This window comes from Onychomys torridus, chromosome 23 (assembly GCF_903995425.1).
Source record: "Onychomys torridus chromosome 23, mOncTor1.1, whole genome shotgun sequence".
Lineage (NCBI taxonomy): Eukaryota > Metazoa > Chordata > Mammalia > Rodentia > Cricetidae > Onychomys > Onychomys torridus.
This window is the reverse complement of record NC_050465.1, coordinates 56,947,315-56,968,310: the sequence shown is the minus strand read 5'-3', so window position 1 is coordinate 56,968,310 and position 20,996 is coordinate 56,947,315. Positions and strand designations below refer to the sequence as shown.

Here is a 20,996-nt window from a genome sequence, read left to right as displayed (position 1 = left end):
CACCACCCATTTCTCTATGTTAGTGACCTCAGAATGTCTTTCACACTTAACGATGGTTTTAAAAATCAAATAAATAAGTTTATGACAGGAAAATCAAAATTTACATTTCAGTGTCTATAAATATAATGTATTAGGAAAGATGACTATCACTGTTACTTGTGTTGGATGAACCCCACAAGGGCATGTGCTTTTTCTTTGGTTTAGCAAGTTTCTATCTTGAACAGTGCCTGGTACTATATGAGGTGCTTAATAAATATTTGTAGTTGAATTTTTAAAAAAAATTTTATTCATATTTTATGTTTGAGTGCTCAGCATGTGTATCTACATGCCAGGAGACCAAATCCTATTATAGATGATTGTGAGCCACCATATGGGTGCTGGGAATTGAACTCAGGACCTCTGAAAAAACAGCCAGTGCTCTTAATCCCTGAGCCACCTCTCCAATTGTTGAATTTTAAACTAGATAAAGGGGGTTGTAATAGGAAGCACTTCATTATTCAAGACTGTAAATTATGACTACTATTGTAACAGAGCCCTCAGACTTTAGCACAACTGACTCCATGATGGAAATGCCATTCAGGCTGTAAAACACAGCATGTAGGTAATACCACCTGCCAAAACTAAAACAAAGGCCTAATCCATCAGTCCAGAGTTCTGGGAAAGCCTCTAAATGTACCAGTCTTGGTGTTTAGCTTCTATAGTTCTGCTTCTGGCTAACTGCTCTTGTTGACTGAAGTGTATCAACCCAGAACATGGCTTTTGTGCTTAAAAGCTCATCCTCAGGAAGACTCGGACTGCACTGAGAACACCCAGTGTAGTGGCAGCCTGGCCAATAAAGACTTTCTACTGGCCATGCCCAGTCTTCTCTCGTGACTACCTCACAACACTATAAGCCACTGTTTCCTTTCCTAACTCAGAAAAGCTAAAGGTAATTAAGCCTTCAAGCAGGCCATCTCGGAACACAGGAAGGGAAATGCTGGTACCTACTGGCCTTGGGCTCTTCCACTGCCGACAAAAGGAATACAGGCTTTTAAACAAAATACTTTATTTCAATGAATCCCATGATTTTTGAATGCTTCATTTTTTTTTTCTGTGACCCTTTTAAAAGGTAAAGCTGTCCCAGTTATCAAAAAATTCAAATCTCCTTTTCTTTGGTGGACTGTCTGTCAAGGAGCTTTCATCCAAGAAGTCTCCCAGATCCTGGGAACTACTTCCAGAGGTTCCTGAAGTACTTCCTGGGTCAAAGGACTCTGCTGCCTCCAGAAGTTCCATGTCATTTCCGTCTTCTTCAAAGGACTGCTGGAACACGTCATAGATAGTCTTCTGCTTCGGGTCCTTTATTAGAAAGAATGAAATGTAAAAGGAAGAAGCTAGTCCTAACGCTGACCCTCACGGCCACGCTGAGGTGAGAGGTGGTGCGTTCTGTTTAACCAGGGAACTACAGGTGCTCATCCCACTGCGGCAGTAAGCCAGTGACCAGAAGAGATGCCCACCTCCCCCATGTCTTCTCTGCTGCCCTCTGGCTGGAGAGAAACGAAAAGGTGGGTGCAGAGAAGCTGCTCTCGCAGTAAGATTTATGTTGGGAACATTTTTTCCTTTCCGTTCTGATTTTCCATATTCACACTTCAATATTACAGTATATATATCCAGGAATCTTGCCTCTTCCTAAGCCCTGGTCTTTCTAAATGGAAGTGAATGAAACTGTAATTTGTCTCCCATGACACATGATACCTCATTTTCAGAAAGGAGACCTGCCCTTGTGTCTGATGTTAAAGTTACAGATGATCAAAATGCACGCCACCTGTGTCTGTCCACTATTGGCAATGTTGAAGCCAGGCCCAGCAGTGACAGCCACGACACGTGACAGCTCTCCTGAGCCTAAACTCTCAATGCTGACCATCTCATGGTCCAGGAGCACATTTTTAACATCACTGTGGAAATCCACAGAGCCATAAATAACTGTTTAAATCAAATGCTGAGCCGGGGGGATGGCTCAGTGTGTAAACTGCTTGTGGCTAGGCCTGCTGACGGCAACTGCATATGACAGAAGGCGAGAGCCAATTCTTGTGAATTGTCTCTGACCTCCACCTGTGTGCCATGGCCCATGGACAGGGACGGACAGAGTATTGAATAACTGTAATAATATACTCTCGGCTAATTCCCATATCCCCAATATAGCTTCTCTTCCTACTTTACAAATCTACCAACATTTTCATAACCGCTCTGCTTGAAATGGCCACTATGCCTCAAGTCTGGCTCCACAGGTTTATTCCTGCCATTACTTTTTCTATCAAGTCACTTAAAAAAATGTATGTGTATGTGTATGTGTGTGCACATGCCACATCTGTGGGTACCTAAGGAGGCCAAAGGCAGGCATCAGATCTCCTGAAGCTGGAGTTATAGGCAGTTCTGAGCTATCCAGTGTGATGCTGGGAACCAAGCTCTGGACCTCTGGAAGAGCAGTAAGCACTCTTAACCGCTGAGCCCTCTCTCCAGCCCTCCAGTTACTCATCACTTGAGCCACAGCTCTTGGTATACACAAAGACTTCAACAGCTCAACTGCATTTCTGCCTCGGCTTCTTGCCGTCTGTATCAACCCGATGGTACTCCCATGCAATCCTTTAACAGACCCCCTTTGCTATGTCATGGGCTCTCCTGTGTCCTCCCTCAAGTCTGAATTACTTCCCTGGCTTTCTGGCTCTCTACAATCAGGTCACTATTTCTCTTTGTTTGTTTGTTTGTTTGTTTTTTGAGACAGGGTTTCTCTGTGTAGCTTTGCACCTTTCCTGGAACTCACTCTGTAGACCAGGCTGGCCTCGAACTCACAGAGATCTGCCTGCCTCTGCCTCCTGAGTGCTGGGATTGAAGGCATGAACTACCATTAGGTCAATATTTCTTTTTTTCTTTCTTTTCCTTTTTTTTTTAAGATTTATTTATTTATTATGTATACAGAAGAGGGTGCCAGATCTCATTACAGATGGTTGTGAGCCACCATGTGGGTGCTGGGAATTGAACTCAGGACCTCTGGAAGAGCAGTTGGTGTTCTTAACCACTGAGCCATCTCTCCAGCCCCAGGTCAATATTTCTTAACAGAATTCCTCAGCACTGATGAACTTCCTTGAAAACTGATCAGGGCAGCATGACATGTAAGAACTCCAGACTATTCCATTTACCTGTGCCCCAGGGTCCCAGCCTTTCAGAACAGGAAGTAATAGTAAAGACATTAGGGCTGACATTAGCATGCACTACACGCTCTCCCAAAGGATATGCTCATCTGCGCCTTTGAGAAGAAGTGCAAGGAAAGGAAACATTGTTATGCAAGGCAGGCCAGAGCAGCAGAAATACCTGCTCATGCCCATTTGACTATGAGGCTGACAACACTGTTCACAAATGGGAACACATGTAATTAACTGGAAGCAGGTTCCAAGATGAGACTCGTCTCTTGTCCCCTCTGGGGAGGAAGGCCGTCATACTGACATACGCTCCTTTGCTTCTGTCTCCATGGAGGAGGTAGTGCTTTCTTTTTCCAGCTGTTAGTGAAATTCTTGGCCCCATCCTAGTAAAAATAGGTAAGCTGATGGAGTTTTAATCAAAAGAAATACTGATAAATCTCATTTACATCACTCTGCACTGTACTTTAGGCAGACAGTTTTTAACGGATTCAAAGTTTCTGAGGGAAAGGCCAGGATGAGAAAAAGATTTGATGAGAATCCCTTAGAAGTAGCCTCTAAGTCAGGCAGTGGTGGCGCACGCCTTTAATCCCAGCACTTGGGAGGCAGAGGCAGGTGGATCTCTTGAGTTTAAGGCCAGCCTGGTCTACAGAGTGTGCTGTGGATATTACTCTGTGTAAATAAAGTTCTGATTGGCCAGTGGCCAGACAGGAAGTATAGGCGGGACAAGAGAGAAGAGAATTCTGGGAAGTAGAAGGCGCCGCCGCCATGAGAAGTAACATGTAAAGACACTGGTAAGCCACAAGCCATGTGGCGAAGTATAGACTAACAGAAATGGGTTAATTTAAGATAGAAGAAGTAGATAACAAACAGCCTGCCACGGCCATACAGTTTCTAAACACTGTAAGTTTCTGTGTACTTTCTTGGTTGGGTCTGAGCGACTGTGGGACTGGCGGGTAAGAGAGATTTGTCCTGACTGGGCCAGGCAGGAAACACTCTAACTACAAGAATGAGTTCTGGGATAACCAGGGCTACACAGGAGACCCTGTCATGAAAGACCCCTCAAAAAGCTTCTCTCTTTTCAAAAGTTATTATTAACTTAGTACAATTACCACCAGATGAATCAGAGCGCTTTCACAGCTTAAAGGCAAGGCTGTTTTACTGGTGTGTCTTAGTTGCTGTTTTTGTCTAAAAGGGTAAGTTATCATCAACATTCAAAAATATGGTCTGTTGAATGTGCTATCTCAGGCTGATAATCGACTTGCTCTCAGAATGTCGAGACAGAAGGACCTGGAGTTCGAGATCTGCCTGGGAGACAGAGCGCCTATCTCAGAAGCCAGTTACTCCAATAAATGAGTGATCAGAACCTCCGACTTTTAAGTCTTAGCCACATGCTTGACAGTATTGGCTACGTCAGGGACCCATGGAAATGGCAAAGCCTCCTCCACACAGGGGAGTCTCAGAGGGATGGCAGAGCTTCCTCCAAACAGCATGTGCAAGTTCAAGTACTTACAAAGGAATGACCAGTGTGTGCAGAAACTACCAGCTGCACGTCCTCCTCCAGGATGAGTGTAATCTGGGACTGCTCCTCACAGAAGCCCTACCGATACCAGCTAACCCCCTTTCTCAGGCTGTACACAATAAACACTATGAGGTTCTGGCACGGCCCACCTGATCAAGCTATTCTGTATGTGGTCTGTGTATCTGTCCTTTCTCCATTCCCTAGTCGCCCCAGTTAGGTTTCCAGGACCAAGACATGTAGGACGCAGCAAGGCATGATGGCTTCATCCTCTCCAGAGCCAAGAAGCCTTCTTTTGGCACCTCTGACAGAGTACCCCAGTCACGGGAGGGTGCTCTCTGGCCTCTTTAGAAGAGCTGATGCTACAGAAGGACTAGTGGGTGGAGGTGGAAAGACTTCCATCATGGGCTGATTTCACATGCTGCATGACTATGCTGTGACAGCTTTGTGGAGGCCCTGCTGTACAGCTGGTATTGCTGTCATACTTAGGAGACAACGTAATGTTGCCATGAGGAGTGTTCCCTATTTTTCTCATGGCCTGATGAACGAGACAGCAGCTCAGCCTTGGATGTGGAGTCTTTAGGGCACATGGGAAGCAGCGGGAGTTACCTCCAGCACTGCCTCATAAGCGAGGCACATAGATGATTTTTTTTTCTTTTCTTTTTTTTTTTCTGAGACAGGGTTTCCCTGTGCAGTTTTGCGCCTTTCCTGGAACTCACTCTGTAGACCAGGCTGGCCTTGAACTCACAGAGATCTGCCTGGCTCTGCCCCCTGAGTGCTGAGTTTAAAGGCGTGCGCCACCACTGCCCATATAGATGAACAGAATGACTATAAACCCGCCCTTCCTTTCCGGCTCCAGGGATGAAGGACACCCCAGAAGTGTGGGACCCACAAACATCCTAACTTGTGGTTTGATTCAAGGTCAGAGAGTCAGAGTTTAGGCCAGGTGTCTCATACTTCAAGGCCTGATCACAAGATGCTTAACCATGGGGCATGATTACCAGGTGTTTTGAAGGGTCTACACTTGGTTGTACACTGTGCTTTGATCTTGAAGGGGGGCGGTCTCTTGCCTCTCCCCTTGCTAGTATAAAAAATCCCATTAGAAATAAACTCGAGGCTGATGGGTATTGACCCAGGCCCTCCCGAAGCTATCCTGTGTCTCTGTCTTTTTCTCCATCTCCATCTATATTTCTTCCTATTATTTCTGAATTCCTCACTGCCAACCCCCTTCCATGGACCCTTCCATAGGTTGAGGCTGGACCCCAACCCTGGGCCCCAACACAGAAGTGACTGACACCTCCCCCAGCTGGACCTGAGAGCTCAGCAGCCAGCCCACTGCCTGGCTTTATACAGTGATGAGGAGTCGTGTGCTGGCGTTACCTTGTAGAGGTAATCAGTAGCTTCTGTCATGTCTGAGAAATTGGTCTCGGAAAGCCCGGCTTCCCCCAGAACTTTAATCTTCTCTTGAATCAGAGGCCTGGGGGGGAGAAATGAGATGTAATGAAAACAACTACCCGGGATCTGAAGACTGATGAAATGGACCCCTCCACTCTTACAGGACTGTGATGGAACTGTATCACAGTTTTTTGCATCTCTCAGCCCTTCCTGAAATACCTTCTCAACTGGAGGCAGTCCAATGTGTGTTCGTAATACCAGGTTCAACATTCTCTCTAGCACGAGATGTCTAGGAAATAAATCCTGCCTTATTACAGTAATAATCTGAGTTTGCTCTCAGCAACTGCCCAGTGACCAAATCCACTTTCAGACTGATGTAGTGCACTGTAGAGGTCAGGCCCCTCAGTCACAGGGCTGGACACAGACACGGAGAGTGGGCACTAAAGGAATCACTGAGGAACTTCACATCAGGAAGAGGGAAAGGAACTGAGAAACCTGGGGAATTTTTACTTAGATGGCAGACACAAACTCCAAGGGTTGAAATGTGACCCATGAGGCCTGGTGGAACAGACCTGTAATTTCAGCACCACAAGAATCTGAGTCCCAGCACTCAGGAGGCAGAACCAGGCAGATCTCTGTGAGTTCCAGACCAGCCAGGCCAGTTACATAGAGAAACCCTGTCTTGAAAAACTGGAAAAAACAAAACAACAAAAAAAAACAAAAACAAAGTCTGAGACTTTAAAGATCAAAGTTCAAGACTTTCCTGGGCTATAGAGGGACTTGAAGGCCAGCTTGGGCAACTTAGTAAGACCCTGTCTCAAAATGAAAACTAAAGAAGGACTGGGTGCTAATGCTCTTGCTTAGTCTATGTGAGGCCTTGCGCTCAATCCTCCACACCACAAACAACAAACAAACAAACGGACTGCAGCCCTGCCATGAAGCACTACATGGTTCAGAATAAACCATGTTCTTCATGTCTACCCTTGAAAGAGGTGACCATGATATCACTTACACAAAAGGGAAAAAACCACTGTCCCCATCCTAACAAGTCAGAAGTCTTAGCTGGGAACAGAGTGTTTCCTACACTAAATTCCACCTAAAGTCTGGGTTCCTCTCCCTCTTGCACCAGTGGGAAGAGTCGCCTCCTTTATTCTTACTATTTTTTCCTATTCCTTGCCCGTCTCCAAGAATGCTAGTGATGAAGGGAAACATGGTCATGGGAAGCAGGACGCATCCCCAGTTGGTCTCAGCAACAGTCTAAGCACTGAAGGAGCCAAGACAGCACACCCTGAGTCACTCAGTTCAGCCGCTCCCCCAGGTCCCCAGGCATACCAAAGGTAGTCATCCGCTGTGCCTCTTGCCACCAGGTAGTGAATGCCCACAGAGCTTGTCTGCCCAATGCGGTGCACGCGGTCCTCAGCCTGGATCAGCACCTGTGTGCCCAGGGAACAAAGCAGTTAAGGAAAGGCCTTAGGAAGCCACCCTACCACAGAGAGGGGCGCCGAGTCGTCAAGCCCACTTAGCCTCCTCTATAAAGCATTTCCCTATCTCTTGAAAAACTGAGACGAACTCAGACCTCAGGACCTGGTGTCTATGTGCCGAGGGGCTAAGGACAGGAACATGGACCACTCCATTTCTTATCTCTGGAAAATTATCTTCCGGGGGCTGCCAAGGTGGCTCATAGCCGTCTACAACTCAGTTCCAGGGGGAGGTAATGCCCTTTTCTGACCTCCAAGGGCACCAGGCATGCACATGGTACAGTGACATCCATGTAAGCAAAATAATCATGTACATAAAAATATATCTAAAATTTTAAAGTTACCTTCCAAATATCTAGATATGTCACATCCAGAAAGGGTGTGCTGCATGATGAGCAGAGGTGGATGTGTTCATATGCTGGTAAGCCCCATAATAACTAACACCAGAACACTGATTTATGGATGGCCTCAACCTTGGAGTCTACTCACCACTAAAGCAGAGGCTGATATACAGCCAGTAAAAGCAACACACCAGAAAGTTAGAGGGAAAGCAACTTTTTTTCTGAGACAGAAGTCATTTTAGGAGTCTGAGATCTGCCATCGCAGCCATCAGTTATCAGTCACGTCAAGGACACAATGACATTGTGCAAGCACCTGCTGCTGGCATGCTACCTGAGCTCCAGAGGCAAACAGCTCCCAGGGACAGTTGACAAGGGCAGCCTGGGTGAGTGCCTCTAAAGGTTCAGTGCTACATTCCTGGATCTCCACTTGGGCTTTCTCACAGGAGAGAGGAAGGCTAGGACTTTTCGAGTCCCTGCCAGGACTTCCTCATCAGTAAGACAGAGTCAATGATCGCACAGGCTGCTGTGAAGACCTGAAACCTGGCCCGCAGACCTGCGGTGCTTGAAAGGAATAAACAAGTACAACATGAGAGTGAACAGAGACAGACAGGACTCAGTGCCGGGAACACTTGCAGAGCATGTCATCTTTTTTTAAATGTATTTATTTTATGTGCATGAATGTTTTGCCTGCACGTATGTGCACTGCATGTGTACCTGGTACACATGGAGGCCAGAATAGACACCCTGGGACTGGAGTTACAGATGATTGTGAGCCACCATTTGGGTGCTGGGATTTGAACCTAGGTCCTCTAGAAGAGCAGCTAGTGTTCTTACAACCACTGAGCTATCTCCCCAGGCCCAAGAACATATCTTCTACCATTCATTTATAGACCTTGTATTTCTCAGTCCCGAGCACACCCAGGAGGATTCCAGTCGAGTGAGGTCCCCTTACCCCTGGGTTCCAAAACAGCTCAGCAAACACCACCAGATCAGCCGAGGAGAAGGTGAGGCCCATGTTGGCGGCGGTGATGGACAGCACTGCCACAGCGTGCCCTTTGGACAGCTGGAATTGCTGGCACAGATCCTCTCGGTCTGCTGAAGGGGTGGAGCCGTCAATTCGGATGTTCTGAACCTGCTGTGTGACAGCGGGAAACTTAAGGTGAGCTGCAGAGGTACTGGGGGCTGTAGAGCCGGCTCGTCTAGGTAGGCCCACACACAGAAGCACTCCACTACTCAACCCTCTGCCTTCAGGGCTGTCTCTCCTTTTATAAAATGGAAGGCGGGACTGGTAGATACAATTGTATAATCACACACCGTCATAAGAAACAATACAGACAGACCTTCTGAACATGGTACTGAGTTTCTCATGCCGTCTGTAAAAGTATAGAATAGTATTTACCACCAGGATGCCAACTTTTCAAAATATTTGTTTGTTTGTTTATTTATTTATTTATTTATTTATTTTTGGTTTTTTGAGACAGGGTTTCCCTGTGTAATCTCGGCTATCCTAGAAGTAGCTCTGTAGACCAGGCTGACTTCGAACTCACAGAACTACATAGCAAGAGCTTGTCTCAAGAAACTAAAAGAAAGTATACCTCCCGTTTTAGTAACTCAGTTACTAGGGGAACTGAATTTTCTTGAACAGCCACTGCTGTTACCTCTTTTGCCTTCCCACTAGGAACCAGTGCTGTGCTTGAAGGTAACTACCATTTTTATACGTCATACAATGTGCTACTAGCCTCCTTGGCACATTCTCTTACATCATCGGTTTTCTCTTATTTTGTACTTAGAGGTATCTTAAATCAGGTTTTCCTGATTAGATGGTTCAGTAGGTAAAGTCGCTTGCTGCCGAGTCTGACAGGCTGACTTTGATCCCAGGACCACACATGGAAGGAGAGACCCAACACCCACAATTTTATACTATAAAATTTACAGTAAGGTAAAGATTCATCTCATTCCTCTCTTTGCTCTCCTTGGTACACAGGCAGCTACCCACAAGTTATTTACTGAATAAACTAAATGATTCCTTGGTTATATGTTTTCTAACTGGTGGACTACATCATTCAGTGTTAATGATGTGCACATTATATATTGTGACAGATGATGTCCATGGTCAAGTCTTCCAGTTCTGCTGTCCTTGTTCAGAGTTGCCTTCCATACGTCTGCTTATTCTCTGAGATGTCCTTTAGGATAACAGCTAAGGTTCCCTTTAAAAACACAATTCAATCGAGTTGTGCTCAGTTGTGCGGGTCTGTAACCCAGCTGTTTGGAAGGCTGAGACAGATGGATCACAGGGTCAAGACTGTCTGGTCAACTCAGTGAGACAATGCACAGATTTTTAAAAAAGTGAAACGGGGGAGGAGGGGTTAGGACTCGGAATGTAGCTCAGGGGGAGAACACTTTTAACAGCTGAGCCAGCTCTGCCGCCCTAGCCAGTGTATTTTACAAAGTAACTTATTCTAGGATACTTATTTGAAATCCAAGTACTGTACTACAGTGTTATACATTCTAATAGTTTTGGAATGAATTGTCTTGGGTTTCCTGAAAACTCAAGAGGCTCCTTCAGAGATTACAGATTTAGCTATTTCAGCCTGCTCTTAAATAGTTTTGTATGCAAGGATCAAACCCAAGAGGGTTAAAGATCCAGATAAAAACTCTAAGAGAAAAATATTTATAGCCTTATTTAGTGAAAAAGTTCTTAAATTAATCACAAAAAAAGCAAAAGTCATAGCTAGGCAGTGGTGGCGCACGCCTTTGATCCCAGAACTTGGAAGGCAGAGGCAAGTGGATCTCTGTGAGTTCAAGGTCAGCCTGGTCTACAGAGCAAGTTCCAGGACAGCCAGGGCTGCACACAGAAACCCTGTCTGGAAAAACCAAAAACCAAAAACCAAACAAATAAAACAACAACAACAAAAACCCACACAAAACAAAACATGGATAAACTCAACATATAACTAAAAGATAAAAAGTTAAATCTTTTATTCAAAATAAAGTTAATAAAGTGAAAAAAAAGATAATTGATAGATGACTAATATTCAGAATTTATAAGGAATTCTCTTAGTGAACAAGAAAAAGACAATCCAACAGAAAAGCAGCCCCAAATGAGTGCAGACAGAGTCCTCACAGACTGAGCCCCATTGACCCTCCACACCTGGAAGGAGACGTATTTTCCTGGTAGTCAGGGGGACGCAGATAGAATCAAGAACAAAAGCAGGGTTCCTTTACTGGACTGGCAAGAGTAAACTGTAAGCATCTGATATGTGAGTATGTACGAAGTATGTATGAGAACACGGGACAGCAAGGGTTCCTCAGCGGGATTATACATCTGAGCAGCTGTCTTGACAGCAATCCAGTTAAATTGAAGATGAGCCTATCCTATGACTGTGGAAGATCATACTCGGCCACACATAGGTGCATACAACACACTGTACACACAGAGACACATGTAGAAAGCCCGGTGAGCATCAGCAAAAGGCGGAGAGCCATGCAGTCCCACATTTCTCTGCAGCAGCGCATGCACTACACACCTGTGTGTCACCATATGGAGAAATCTCAGAAGCAATGCTGAGCGACACAGGGATGGTCGATACTGACACTGTGCTACTACTGATGCTAATTCTTTAAATATAAAGAGACCAGATTTCGGAGGGAAGGACGTTGTGGTGGCTAGTCTTGGTGGTCAACTTGACTACATCTGGTATTAACTAAAACCCAAATGGCTAGGAACACCTGTGAGGGATTTTTTCTTAATTAAATCATTTAAGGTGGGAAGACCCACTTCTAATCTGGATCTAACCTGGGCCACACCTTCTGCTGGCAGCCTAAATAAGGGCCTGGAGGAGGGAAGCGCGCTCTCTGCCTGCTTGCCTTCACTCTCCACAGCAAGCCTCACTCCTTCACCAGCATCAGAGCCTACTTCTTTGGGATTCAGGCATCTACTGAAGACCAGCTGAGACATCCATCCTCATGGACTGAACAACTACTGGATTCTTGGACCTTCCACTTATAGGCAGCCATTGCTGGATTAGCTGGACCCCTAATCCAACAATGGCTCGCTCGCTCTCTCTCTCTCTCTCTCTCCACCCACCCACACCCTTTCTATATATAGAGAGATTCATTCTCTAAATTCTGTTACTCCAGAGAACCCTGATGAATACAGACATGCACTAGATTCAAGCCAGGGCCTCTGGAGAGGGGAGGGGAAGAACAAAATCAGATTACTTGCTGGGGTCCAAGTATTTTATTACTTAGAAACAAGGGACTGGAAGGATGGCATAGTGGTTAAGAGCACGCTGCTACTCTTGCAGAGGAGCAGAGTTCAGTTCTCAGCTCCCACCCTAGGTGGCTCCAGGGATGCCTTTAGCCTCCACAGGTGCCCACACACATATATATATGATTAAAAATTAACCAAATCTGGGGCTAGAGACATGGCTCAGAGGTTAAGAGGTTTAGACTGCTCTTCCAGAGGTCCTGAGTTCAATTCCTAGCAACCACATGGTGGCTCACAACCATCTGTAATGACATCTGGTGCCCTCTTCAGGCCTGCAGGGACACATGCAAGCAGAGTACTGCACACATAATAGATAAATAAATTTTTTTTTAAAAAATTAAACAAATCTTAAAAATAAAGCAAAACCCCCTAAGAGTTGAAATACAGTGAAACTCCTTCAGTCTGGGTCAGATCCACGGTGCTGTGTTTTGTGCTCTATCCCTTAAACCTTGTGGACGTGCAGGTGATGAAGGAAGACAAAGAAAATGGACGGTCCTAAACTACAGCAAGGTGAGTAGGAGTGTAAACGCCTCCTCCGGAACTCCCTCCAGACAGCTTTGCTCACTTTATCAAGATCCATCAAACGATTCTGAAAAGCTAGACACTGCCAGGTGCAACTAATCAAGGCCCCTGGATGACAGGAAGGAGGACAGTCATGTGGAGGCTCGGCCGCTTGCTTGCAGGTTAGCTGTTTTATGAACGCAGAGAATGGGAGAGCTCACAGCAGGGAGGGTGTCAGAATGCCACGTGTGGGAATCTGTGGTTCCCCGAGGTGACAGCTCCTCAAAAGGCCTTTGCAATGTTTCTAGAAACCACGGCCTCACTTCTTAGCTTAGTCCTGACCCGATGCTGTGCAGAACGAACAGTAGACACCAAGACCCCACCCTGAACTTCAGAGAGGGCTTACCTTCCTCTCGAGCTCCTTAACAACTGCATCCAGAACCACCTTATGGTGTGCAAACACTAGAAACTTCTCTCGTCCACTCTCCAAAAGGTCCAGGATATATTCACTAGAGTTGACAATGGTAGCAAAGTAGAGTAAACACAGAATCGCAGTTGGTTAGCCAAAAGTGATTTCAAGAACCTACAAGGCACTGCCCGCTCCTGCCCATTCTCTCCTTTTCTGAGAGCCAACCTTCCCCCTTTATGAACAGCGCAAAGGAGGAAAACCATCCCCTGACATGTGGAGAAAGAGTTTATATGGGGGTTGGGGATTTAGCTCAGTGGTAGAGCGCTTGCCTGGCAAGCGAAAGGCCCTGGGTTCAATCCTCAGCTCCATATACAAAAAAAAAAAAAAAAAAGAGTTTATACTCTGTCATCCTACATAAACTGAATTCTCTGTAAGCAAGAGCTCTACATGTCTCTGGTATGTTACTATGTGGGATTCACGTCCTGTAGATTACGAAGATAATCATCAGCTTTCATGTTAGCTGCTACTACCAATTTAATCTGTTTTCAGTACAAACCAAAGTAGGTTAGTTCTTGACACAAAAGTTCAATGTTGAGAAATAAGAAATGATACAGAAAAGACACATAAGAGGGACTCTCCACTTCCCTTCTACTGAGACCACAGATGACCGAGCCCATAGTTAATCAGTGCTAATGGATGTCTTTTCCCATTCATTTACTTTTCTCTTCTACCCAGTGCGTGGTTTTTTAATTGTTTATTTAATGTGCTTGAGTGTTGGCCTACATGTATGTATGTTCACCATGTGTGCGTAGGGCCCACAGAGGCCAGAAGAGGGAGTCAGATCCCCTGAACATAAAGTTATAGATAACTGTGAGGAGTCCCATAGGTGCTAGGAACCAAATCTAAGGCCTCTACAAGAGTAGTTAGTGCCCTTAATCATAAGCCATCTCTCCAGCCCCCACTGTGGTTTTTCTTAACTTCATATTTCTACCTACAAGCCTTGGGTCTTAAAGGCAGGGGTGATCTGCACAGGTAACTATTGCTTTCTTCTTGGGGCACAAGAGCCCTCGGCCAGCCTGTACAAATCTCCTGTGAGTCTCTAGACCGCTCAGTCATACATGTCTAATGAGTAGAAATGAGACTGTAAATCTAATGTGCATCTTTCAGTGAAAGAGACAACAGTACTGCAGAAGGCGAATGTGGAGGCTTGTGGAGGCAGAGTAGTCAAGGCCTTCTTTGGGAAGGACAGATCTCCGTAGCTTCCTATGATATAGGCATGTATGGAAAGGTAAATGACTGTCCGGTAAACATCTAAGACTTATTTTCAAATAAAAATACAACTGACCAAAGTACCAAATTCGACTTCAATTTGTAATGATTGTATTAATAGAATCTAATTATTCTGAGAGACATAAAACTTGCCATGATATAGGTGGAAGTTTACTGCCATAACATTAAAAAACCCCATAAAAACCTCATAAAAACCTCGGGCCCCAGTTTTTCTAATGGCCCTTTCCCTTCACATCTGACACAACTCAGCTGCTCTGCTCCCTTCAAGTTTCTCTTTCATTACCAGAGTGGACACATTCACCTACTACATACAATACTGTTGTCTGTCTGACTGAATGAAAGATGCCCATTAAAAAAAATGAACAGTAGCAAAAGGGGGAAGAGAAGTAGCTAGCAGAGGAAAATGGGTTTTTACAATTTACAGTCTAATTTCTGCTCATCAGACGTGTGTGACTGGAAGATCTAGAGACACATGAGATTTGCTCAGTACCTACACTTTAAAAATTGGGCCAGGAGCTGGGGATTTAGCTCAGTGGTAGAGAGCTCTTGCCTAGCAAGCGCAAGGCCCTGGGTTCAATCCTCAGCTTCGAACAAAAAAAAAAAAAAAAAAAAAAAAAAAAATTGGGCCAGTAGTCACCCTCCAGATTCAACAAAGAGGCTCTAAGTGAGTGTGAGATACACTGAGGTAAAAAATTGTTTAGAAGCAATAAAGCACCACACATTTTGGACAGAATTTTGACAAGGCATGGCCCAAGTTTATGAGGTAGCAAGATGGCTGGATGAGCTTGGGATGCATTCCATGGAGTGTGCTTGCCTACTTTGTACAGGGCTCTGGGTTTGAGCTCTAGCATAGCAAAAAAATAAACAAAACCAATACCAACCAACCGACAAATGAGAATTTGTTTCAAATTCTAGGGGAAATGAGTGGTTGTGGGCTGAAGAAATGCACCTCCCAGACCCTGGGTTTGTGGGGATGAGGCAGACAACTGTCACTCAGCAGCGTGTAAGAAATGGGTCAGCAGGGGCACTTCGGGGCCAGGCGGGTTCACCAGGGGTCTGGGGGTGAGTGAAAGGACCAAGCAGATTCCTTTCTCTCTTCAGACACAGGTCTCGGTCTCACAGACAGTGTGGCACTACTTGGCTCACAGAAAATTCGCTTTCACCGTGAATGAGTCACTCGGGCCATCATCCCACCAACAGCACATGATGTCAAGCAATGAAAAAAATCAGGCAAAGTGCACATTGTTAGGATTGCTTCAAGTCCCAACTGCAGTGATGTGCATGTGTGTGTCTGCATGTACAGAGGCCAGAGAGCAACATCAGGCATCCTCCTTAATCTTCCTGGTGACCTCAGTCAAAAGGTCTCTTACTGAACCTGGAGATCAGCTAGGCTGGCTGGCCAGCAAGCTGCAAGCATCTGTCCATCTTTGTCTCCCCACAGCTGGACTACAGATGTGGGCCATGGCCCCGGGCTTTCTTTCGTTTTGTTTTGTTTTTTGGTTTTTCGAGACAAGGTTTCTCCGTGTAGTTTTGGTGCCTGTCCTGTCTTGCTCTGTAGACCAGGCTGGCCTTGAACTCACAGAGATCTGCCTGGCTCTGCCTCCCAAGTGCTGGGATTAAAGGCATGCGCCACCGTGGCCCAGCGGCCCCAGACTTTCTGTGTGGCAATTATTTCCTATTTTATACCCTAATTGGATCTATCCCACTACTCAATGCCTTTATTTCTATCCCAAACTCAAGGCAAGTACTATATTCACTGGGTCATCTTCCTGTCCCACCCTACAATCACTGCTTTTAAACATCGAGTTAACAAAAGGTGCCCGACCAGTGGTGATCACTTACATGACACAGGGGATTTTAGCTTCTGCTGTTCTGTTGAAGAAGACGATGAGGGCTTCTTTCTGCTGCTGTGTCTGTGGGAAGAGAGGGTGAGAATTTAAAAACTCACTCTTGGTGCTCTGGAATTAGCTGACCCAACTGGAAATACTCTGAGCTTTCTCTATCTTAGCGACTACTCTATCCTAGAGTAGTTTCAAAACTATTACCCAGTGTTTGTACGACTCCAGTTCCGCTCTATTTATTTATTTATTTATTTATTTATTTATTTATTATTTATTTATTTATTTATTTATTTAGGTTTTTTGAGACAGGGTTTCTCTGTGTAGTTTTGGTGCCTGTCCTAGAACTCACTTGGTAGCCCAGGCTGGCCTCAAACTCACAGAGATCCACCTGCCTCTGTCTCCCCCCGAGTGCTGGGATTACAGGTGTGCGCCACCACCGCCTGGCCAATTCTTCTTTTAAAATACATATATTAGGCTGGAGAGATGGCTCAGAAGTTAAGAGCACTGGCTTCTCTTCCATACAGCCCGGGTTCAATTCCCAGCACTCACATGGTGGCTCACAGGAATCTGACACCCTCTTCTAGCCACACAACAGGCACCAGGCTCACACGTAGTACAAAAGCATAATGTAGACAAATCACCATACATATGAAATACTAAGGGGTGGTGGCAAGGATGGAGCACTGGCTCAGCAGTTCAGAGCACTTGCTGCTCATGCAGAAGACCCCACTTTGATTCCCAGCACCCACATGGTGGCTCACAACCAACTGTGACTCCAGTTACAGTGTATCCAACATTCTGATCCCTTCAGGCATCAAGGCACATGGTACATAGGCAAAACACTCATGCATAAAAAAATAGGAATAAGTCTAATAAAATTAAAAAAATAAAACATTGCTCATTACATATATTATATATTTATATTTAATTATATACAAATATATTTTATACAGGTTATATGCAGACATATAAAATGCCCATGTATAGGCATGTAAAAAATATATTTTAAAAGTGTATATATGTGTGTATATATAATACATATATATATATTCTACCAAATAGCAGAAGTATAAATTGTAGTGTTTCTAGGGAGCTCAAATATCTGGGCTTGGAAGCTGATGGTAAGAGTTCAGTAGCCAACATGCCCAGAAAGTCACAAGTACTCAATAAATGCCACTTATTCTAAGTGTTTACTTTTATTCTACACAGCAGACATCTATTACTGATGTCTACTGTATTTTTCTTTTTCTCTTTTTGCAATACTGGGGATCAAACCCAGGGATCTGCACATGCTAAGCAAGTACTCCTGACCTACATCCCCAGCCTTGGTACATTTTAATGTGGGAGAAATCAATAATTTCATCTTTAAAAAGAAAACAAAAACTTTCCTAAACCAAGCAGAAATCATACTATCCATGAATGGTCTCATTTCTTTTCTAGCTATGGGCAAGAGGTTTTTAAACAATGTGTATGTATACTTTGTTCCTTGACTCCTAGATTCTTATTAAAATAGATGCACTGGGGTTCTCAGATTTCTTTTCTATGCTGGAAATTTGAATGGCTTGCCAAATGACAAGGGAGAAGGGATGCTGTCACCGGGACTCTGCATGGACCTGTTTCATTTTCTTCTTTGCTGATCAGAAACCAGCTTTAGACAAAGGCCATTATAGCCAGCTTTCCTCAGCCTTTGAGGAAACATTTCCAGCTGAAAAACGAGAAAAGCTTTCATGATAACAGGTGTTAAGAATTGGCTGTTTGGCCTTCACTTTTATAATAGGTTATAACAATGTCTTGTAGACAGAGAGGTGTGAAAGAACAAAGAACCAGCCCTTGACAGACAAGCCAGCAGGGCCTGACGGAGCGACCATGATGTAGGCTGAGAGGTACTTGGGCTGAAAGTAAGGCTAACAAGGGTACTTCTGCTGAGCCGTGAGTCTCCTTATTTGACTAAAACCATGAAGACATGGTTCTGTTTAACCTCATCGACTCGGGGTTCACCGCTGTGGGGTTTTGTCTTCGGCATCCTGTCCACCAGCCAGCCTCTGCTCCTGCTTCCTGGATGAAGTTAAACATCGGATCTGCAGCAGACTGCAGGGGAGGACTGCAAAGGGCTCTGGGCTCTGGGCTGGATGTTGGAAGAATTTACTGAGCTCAGACTTCACTTCCATAAGCTCCAAAAGCGGATGAGAACTCTAGGGTATCTAAGACAAGGGTGACAGTCCCCACAGGCAGCAAGTGACACTATCTTTATGGACCTCCAGCACCCTGTCCTGCCTATGGAAGGATTCAGATAGCCCCGCAAAGGAAAGGGATTTGTATCGCTGCTTAAAGTTAGGAAATACCCAACATTCCTAATTGTCATGACTTATCTTTAATTCTACTAATAAAATATCATTTTATTAGTTTGATATGAAGTCAAACTTCCAGGCTCCATGTGAAATACTATGTGGAGTTATGCAGCACACTTAAAGAGTACACACCAGCGCAGCCGCTCACACAACTGCTGAACTAAGCATAACCCACCCCACCCCCCAAGTGCTTTCTTTTAGTCTTCGCCCTCTTGGCTACCCTGCCTGTCAATGTGCTTTTCTTCCTCAATTCAAAGGCTCACTAACTGTCCCCCGCCCCCCTCTCTCCTTTCTGTTTTCTTGGTTTCTATACCAGATGTTCTCAAGCTAGCTCCAAAGGCAGACCAGGTAATAGGGAGAAACACTAATGGCCTTACTCCATTCACACATACAACAAAACACCACCATACTAGCAAAAGCCAAGCCAAAACGGTATCTTTGAATCTAAAAATAATGCATGCCTGTCTCCCCATTAACATTATATTTGCTGCCCTTGTTCACTGCTCAGGCAATAAGGGCACACCTAGGAAGTACAAGCAGGTTGATCTCTGTGAGTTCCAGGCTAGCCAGGTCTACATAGTAAGACTGTCTCAAATGCAAGTAATGGGCTGGGGTGAGCTCAGTGGTATAGCACACATTTAGCATGAGCAAGGCTCTGGGTTTAATCCACAGCACAGTCCCCCAACCCCTTGCAAAAAGAGAGTGAGAAAGAGAGAGAAAGGAAACATTTAAAATTTATAAATAAAGTTTCTATTCACTAAATTTTATTTGTAGAGATCAGCAAAAGACCACCAAGACTGCTTTTTAGGACAGCACCTTCTGTGCTACCAAAATATTACACATGGTGTACTACACATGGTGGCATACACCTACAATCTCAGCCAGCAGGAGTCAGAGGCAGGAGGATTGTGAGTTGGAGACTAGCCTGGGCTACGAGCAAGACCTTGTCTCTAAAGAAAAACCCTAGCACGAGCCACCACAACAAAAAGAACATGATCCATCATGTCCACATCAGGAACTACCACAGGGACAGCACCTCCTTTTCTTGGGGGTATTCAAGTCATCACATGTCATCACATGTAATTGAGCAGACAGTAAATATGCTATGACAACTCGCCAGGGCTTCCTCTATCCCACCCAATTTCTTTCTTTCTTTCTTTCTTTCTTTCTTTCTTTCTTTCTTTCTTTCTTTCTCTTTCTTTCTTTCTTTCCTTTTCTTTCTTTCTTTTTTTAATATTTATTTATTGATTATGTATACAATGTTCTAGCCTGCATGTATCCCTGCAGGACAGAAGAGGGCACCAGATCTCATTATAGATGGTTGTGAGCCACCATGTGGGTGCTGGGAATTGAACTCAGGACCTCTGCAGGAGCAGCCAGTGCTCTTAACCTCTGAGCCATCTCTTCAGGTCCCCACCCAATTTCTTACAAGTCACTGGCCAGCCTTGCTTCTCCAGCCATAACACTGGAAACATTGCACAGTTCACCTCTTGTTGTTCTGTGCATTTTGTCACTTCTCAGAGGCTGACATCGCAGCGGTGGCTGACTGCCTTGGTCTGGGGACTATCGGGGTCCAGATGAAGCTCTGTGATGTGTCAAAAATTAGCAAGCGTTGTTTATTTTCTTGCTAATGAAAAGCACAAGGCTTTCTCCCAAAAGACAGATAGGCTGGTGTAGAGTTCTTCATAGCAGCACTTCCTACAGTGTAACACTGAAGAAGAGTATGAAATAGGAGCCAACCAGCAGGGCATCTTGTATGCTGTATCTAACCTCAGCTCTGTGAGCCTCATTTCACTCTCTGTAAACACAGAGTGCAACTCATGACAACCCAAATGTGTGGCCCAGCCCCACATCGGTATACATGCATGCATGTATGAGAGCACGCACGCACGCACGCACGCACGCACGCACGCACACACACACACACGAGTGGTCAGGTGAGGAGTGAAATGGGTTGGCTCTTCTTGCCCAGGCAGGGTAAAAGACAATGAAAAGCCACATTGGGAGAACTCGACCATGGCACAGAGCAGCTTTCAGGACCCCGAGGAGGCTCCCATTTCACAGCCCCACTCACAGTTTTGAGCTCCGTCATTTCCTTGGCCGCTGCATCCAGGGCCGCCTTGGCCCTGGTGCTGATCCGACCAGGGCTGACCACCACCATCTTGCGCTGCTTGGCTGGAAGCTGGGAAAGGACGTCAGATTTGAGCCGCCTCAGCATGACCGCCTCCTCCAGCAGCAGCTTCAGCTCGCCCAGGTTGGAGGAGCCTGAGTAGTCCCAGCCCCAAGGGAGCTGAAGAGAACGAGAGGATGTCCGTTAGCCTGAACTCCAGACAGCACTGTTTTCCTATCGCCCCATTGTGTTCCGACCGCTTCAAGAGGCTTCACAAGACAGAATGAACCCCAATTGACAGATGAGGGTAGAAAGGATGTGGGA

General features: G+C 45.2%; 1 protein-coding gene and 1 non-coding gene across 4 annotated transcripts in view; one reads left to right on the top strand and one right to left on the bottom strand.

Annotated features, from left to right (window-relative positions):
* Window positions 1–1,029: 1,029 nt before the first annotated feature.
* Smarcal1 (SWI/SNF related, matrix associated, actin dependent regulator of chromatin, subfamily a like 1) overlaps window positions 1,030–20,996 on the bottom strand; it is a 46,863-nt gene continuing 26,896 nt past the window's right edge. The window contains exons 12-18 of one of the 3 annotated variants that reach the window (XM_036173323.1): window positions 20,637–20,852; window positions 16,216–16,286; window positions 13,081–13,183; window positions 8,856–9,038; window positions 7,417–7,517; window positions 6,070–6,166; window positions 1,030–1,335 (exon numbers count right to left, since the gene is read on the bottom strand). In XM_036173323.1, the coding sequence (XP_036029216.1) occupies window positions 1,102–1,335; window positions 6,070–6,166; window positions 7,417–7,517; window positions 8,856–9,038; window positions 13,081–13,183; window positions 16,216–16,286; window positions 20,637–20,852 (1,005 nt within the window). In that variant the 3' untranslated portion in view covers window positions 1,030–1,101. Of the gene's footprint in view, window positions 1,336–3,047; window positions 3,557–6,069; window positions 6,167–7,416; window positions 7,518–8,855; window positions 9,039–13,080; window positions 13,184–16,215; window positions 16,287–20,636; window positions 20,853–20,996 lie in introns of those variants that run through there. The other 2 variants (XM_036173324.1, XM_036173326.1) reach the window with 2 other exon arrangements.
* On the top strand, window positions 13,373–13,454 carry Trnaa-ggc. The gene has a single exon. It is a non-coding gene; the product is annotated as a tRNA-Ala (tRNA).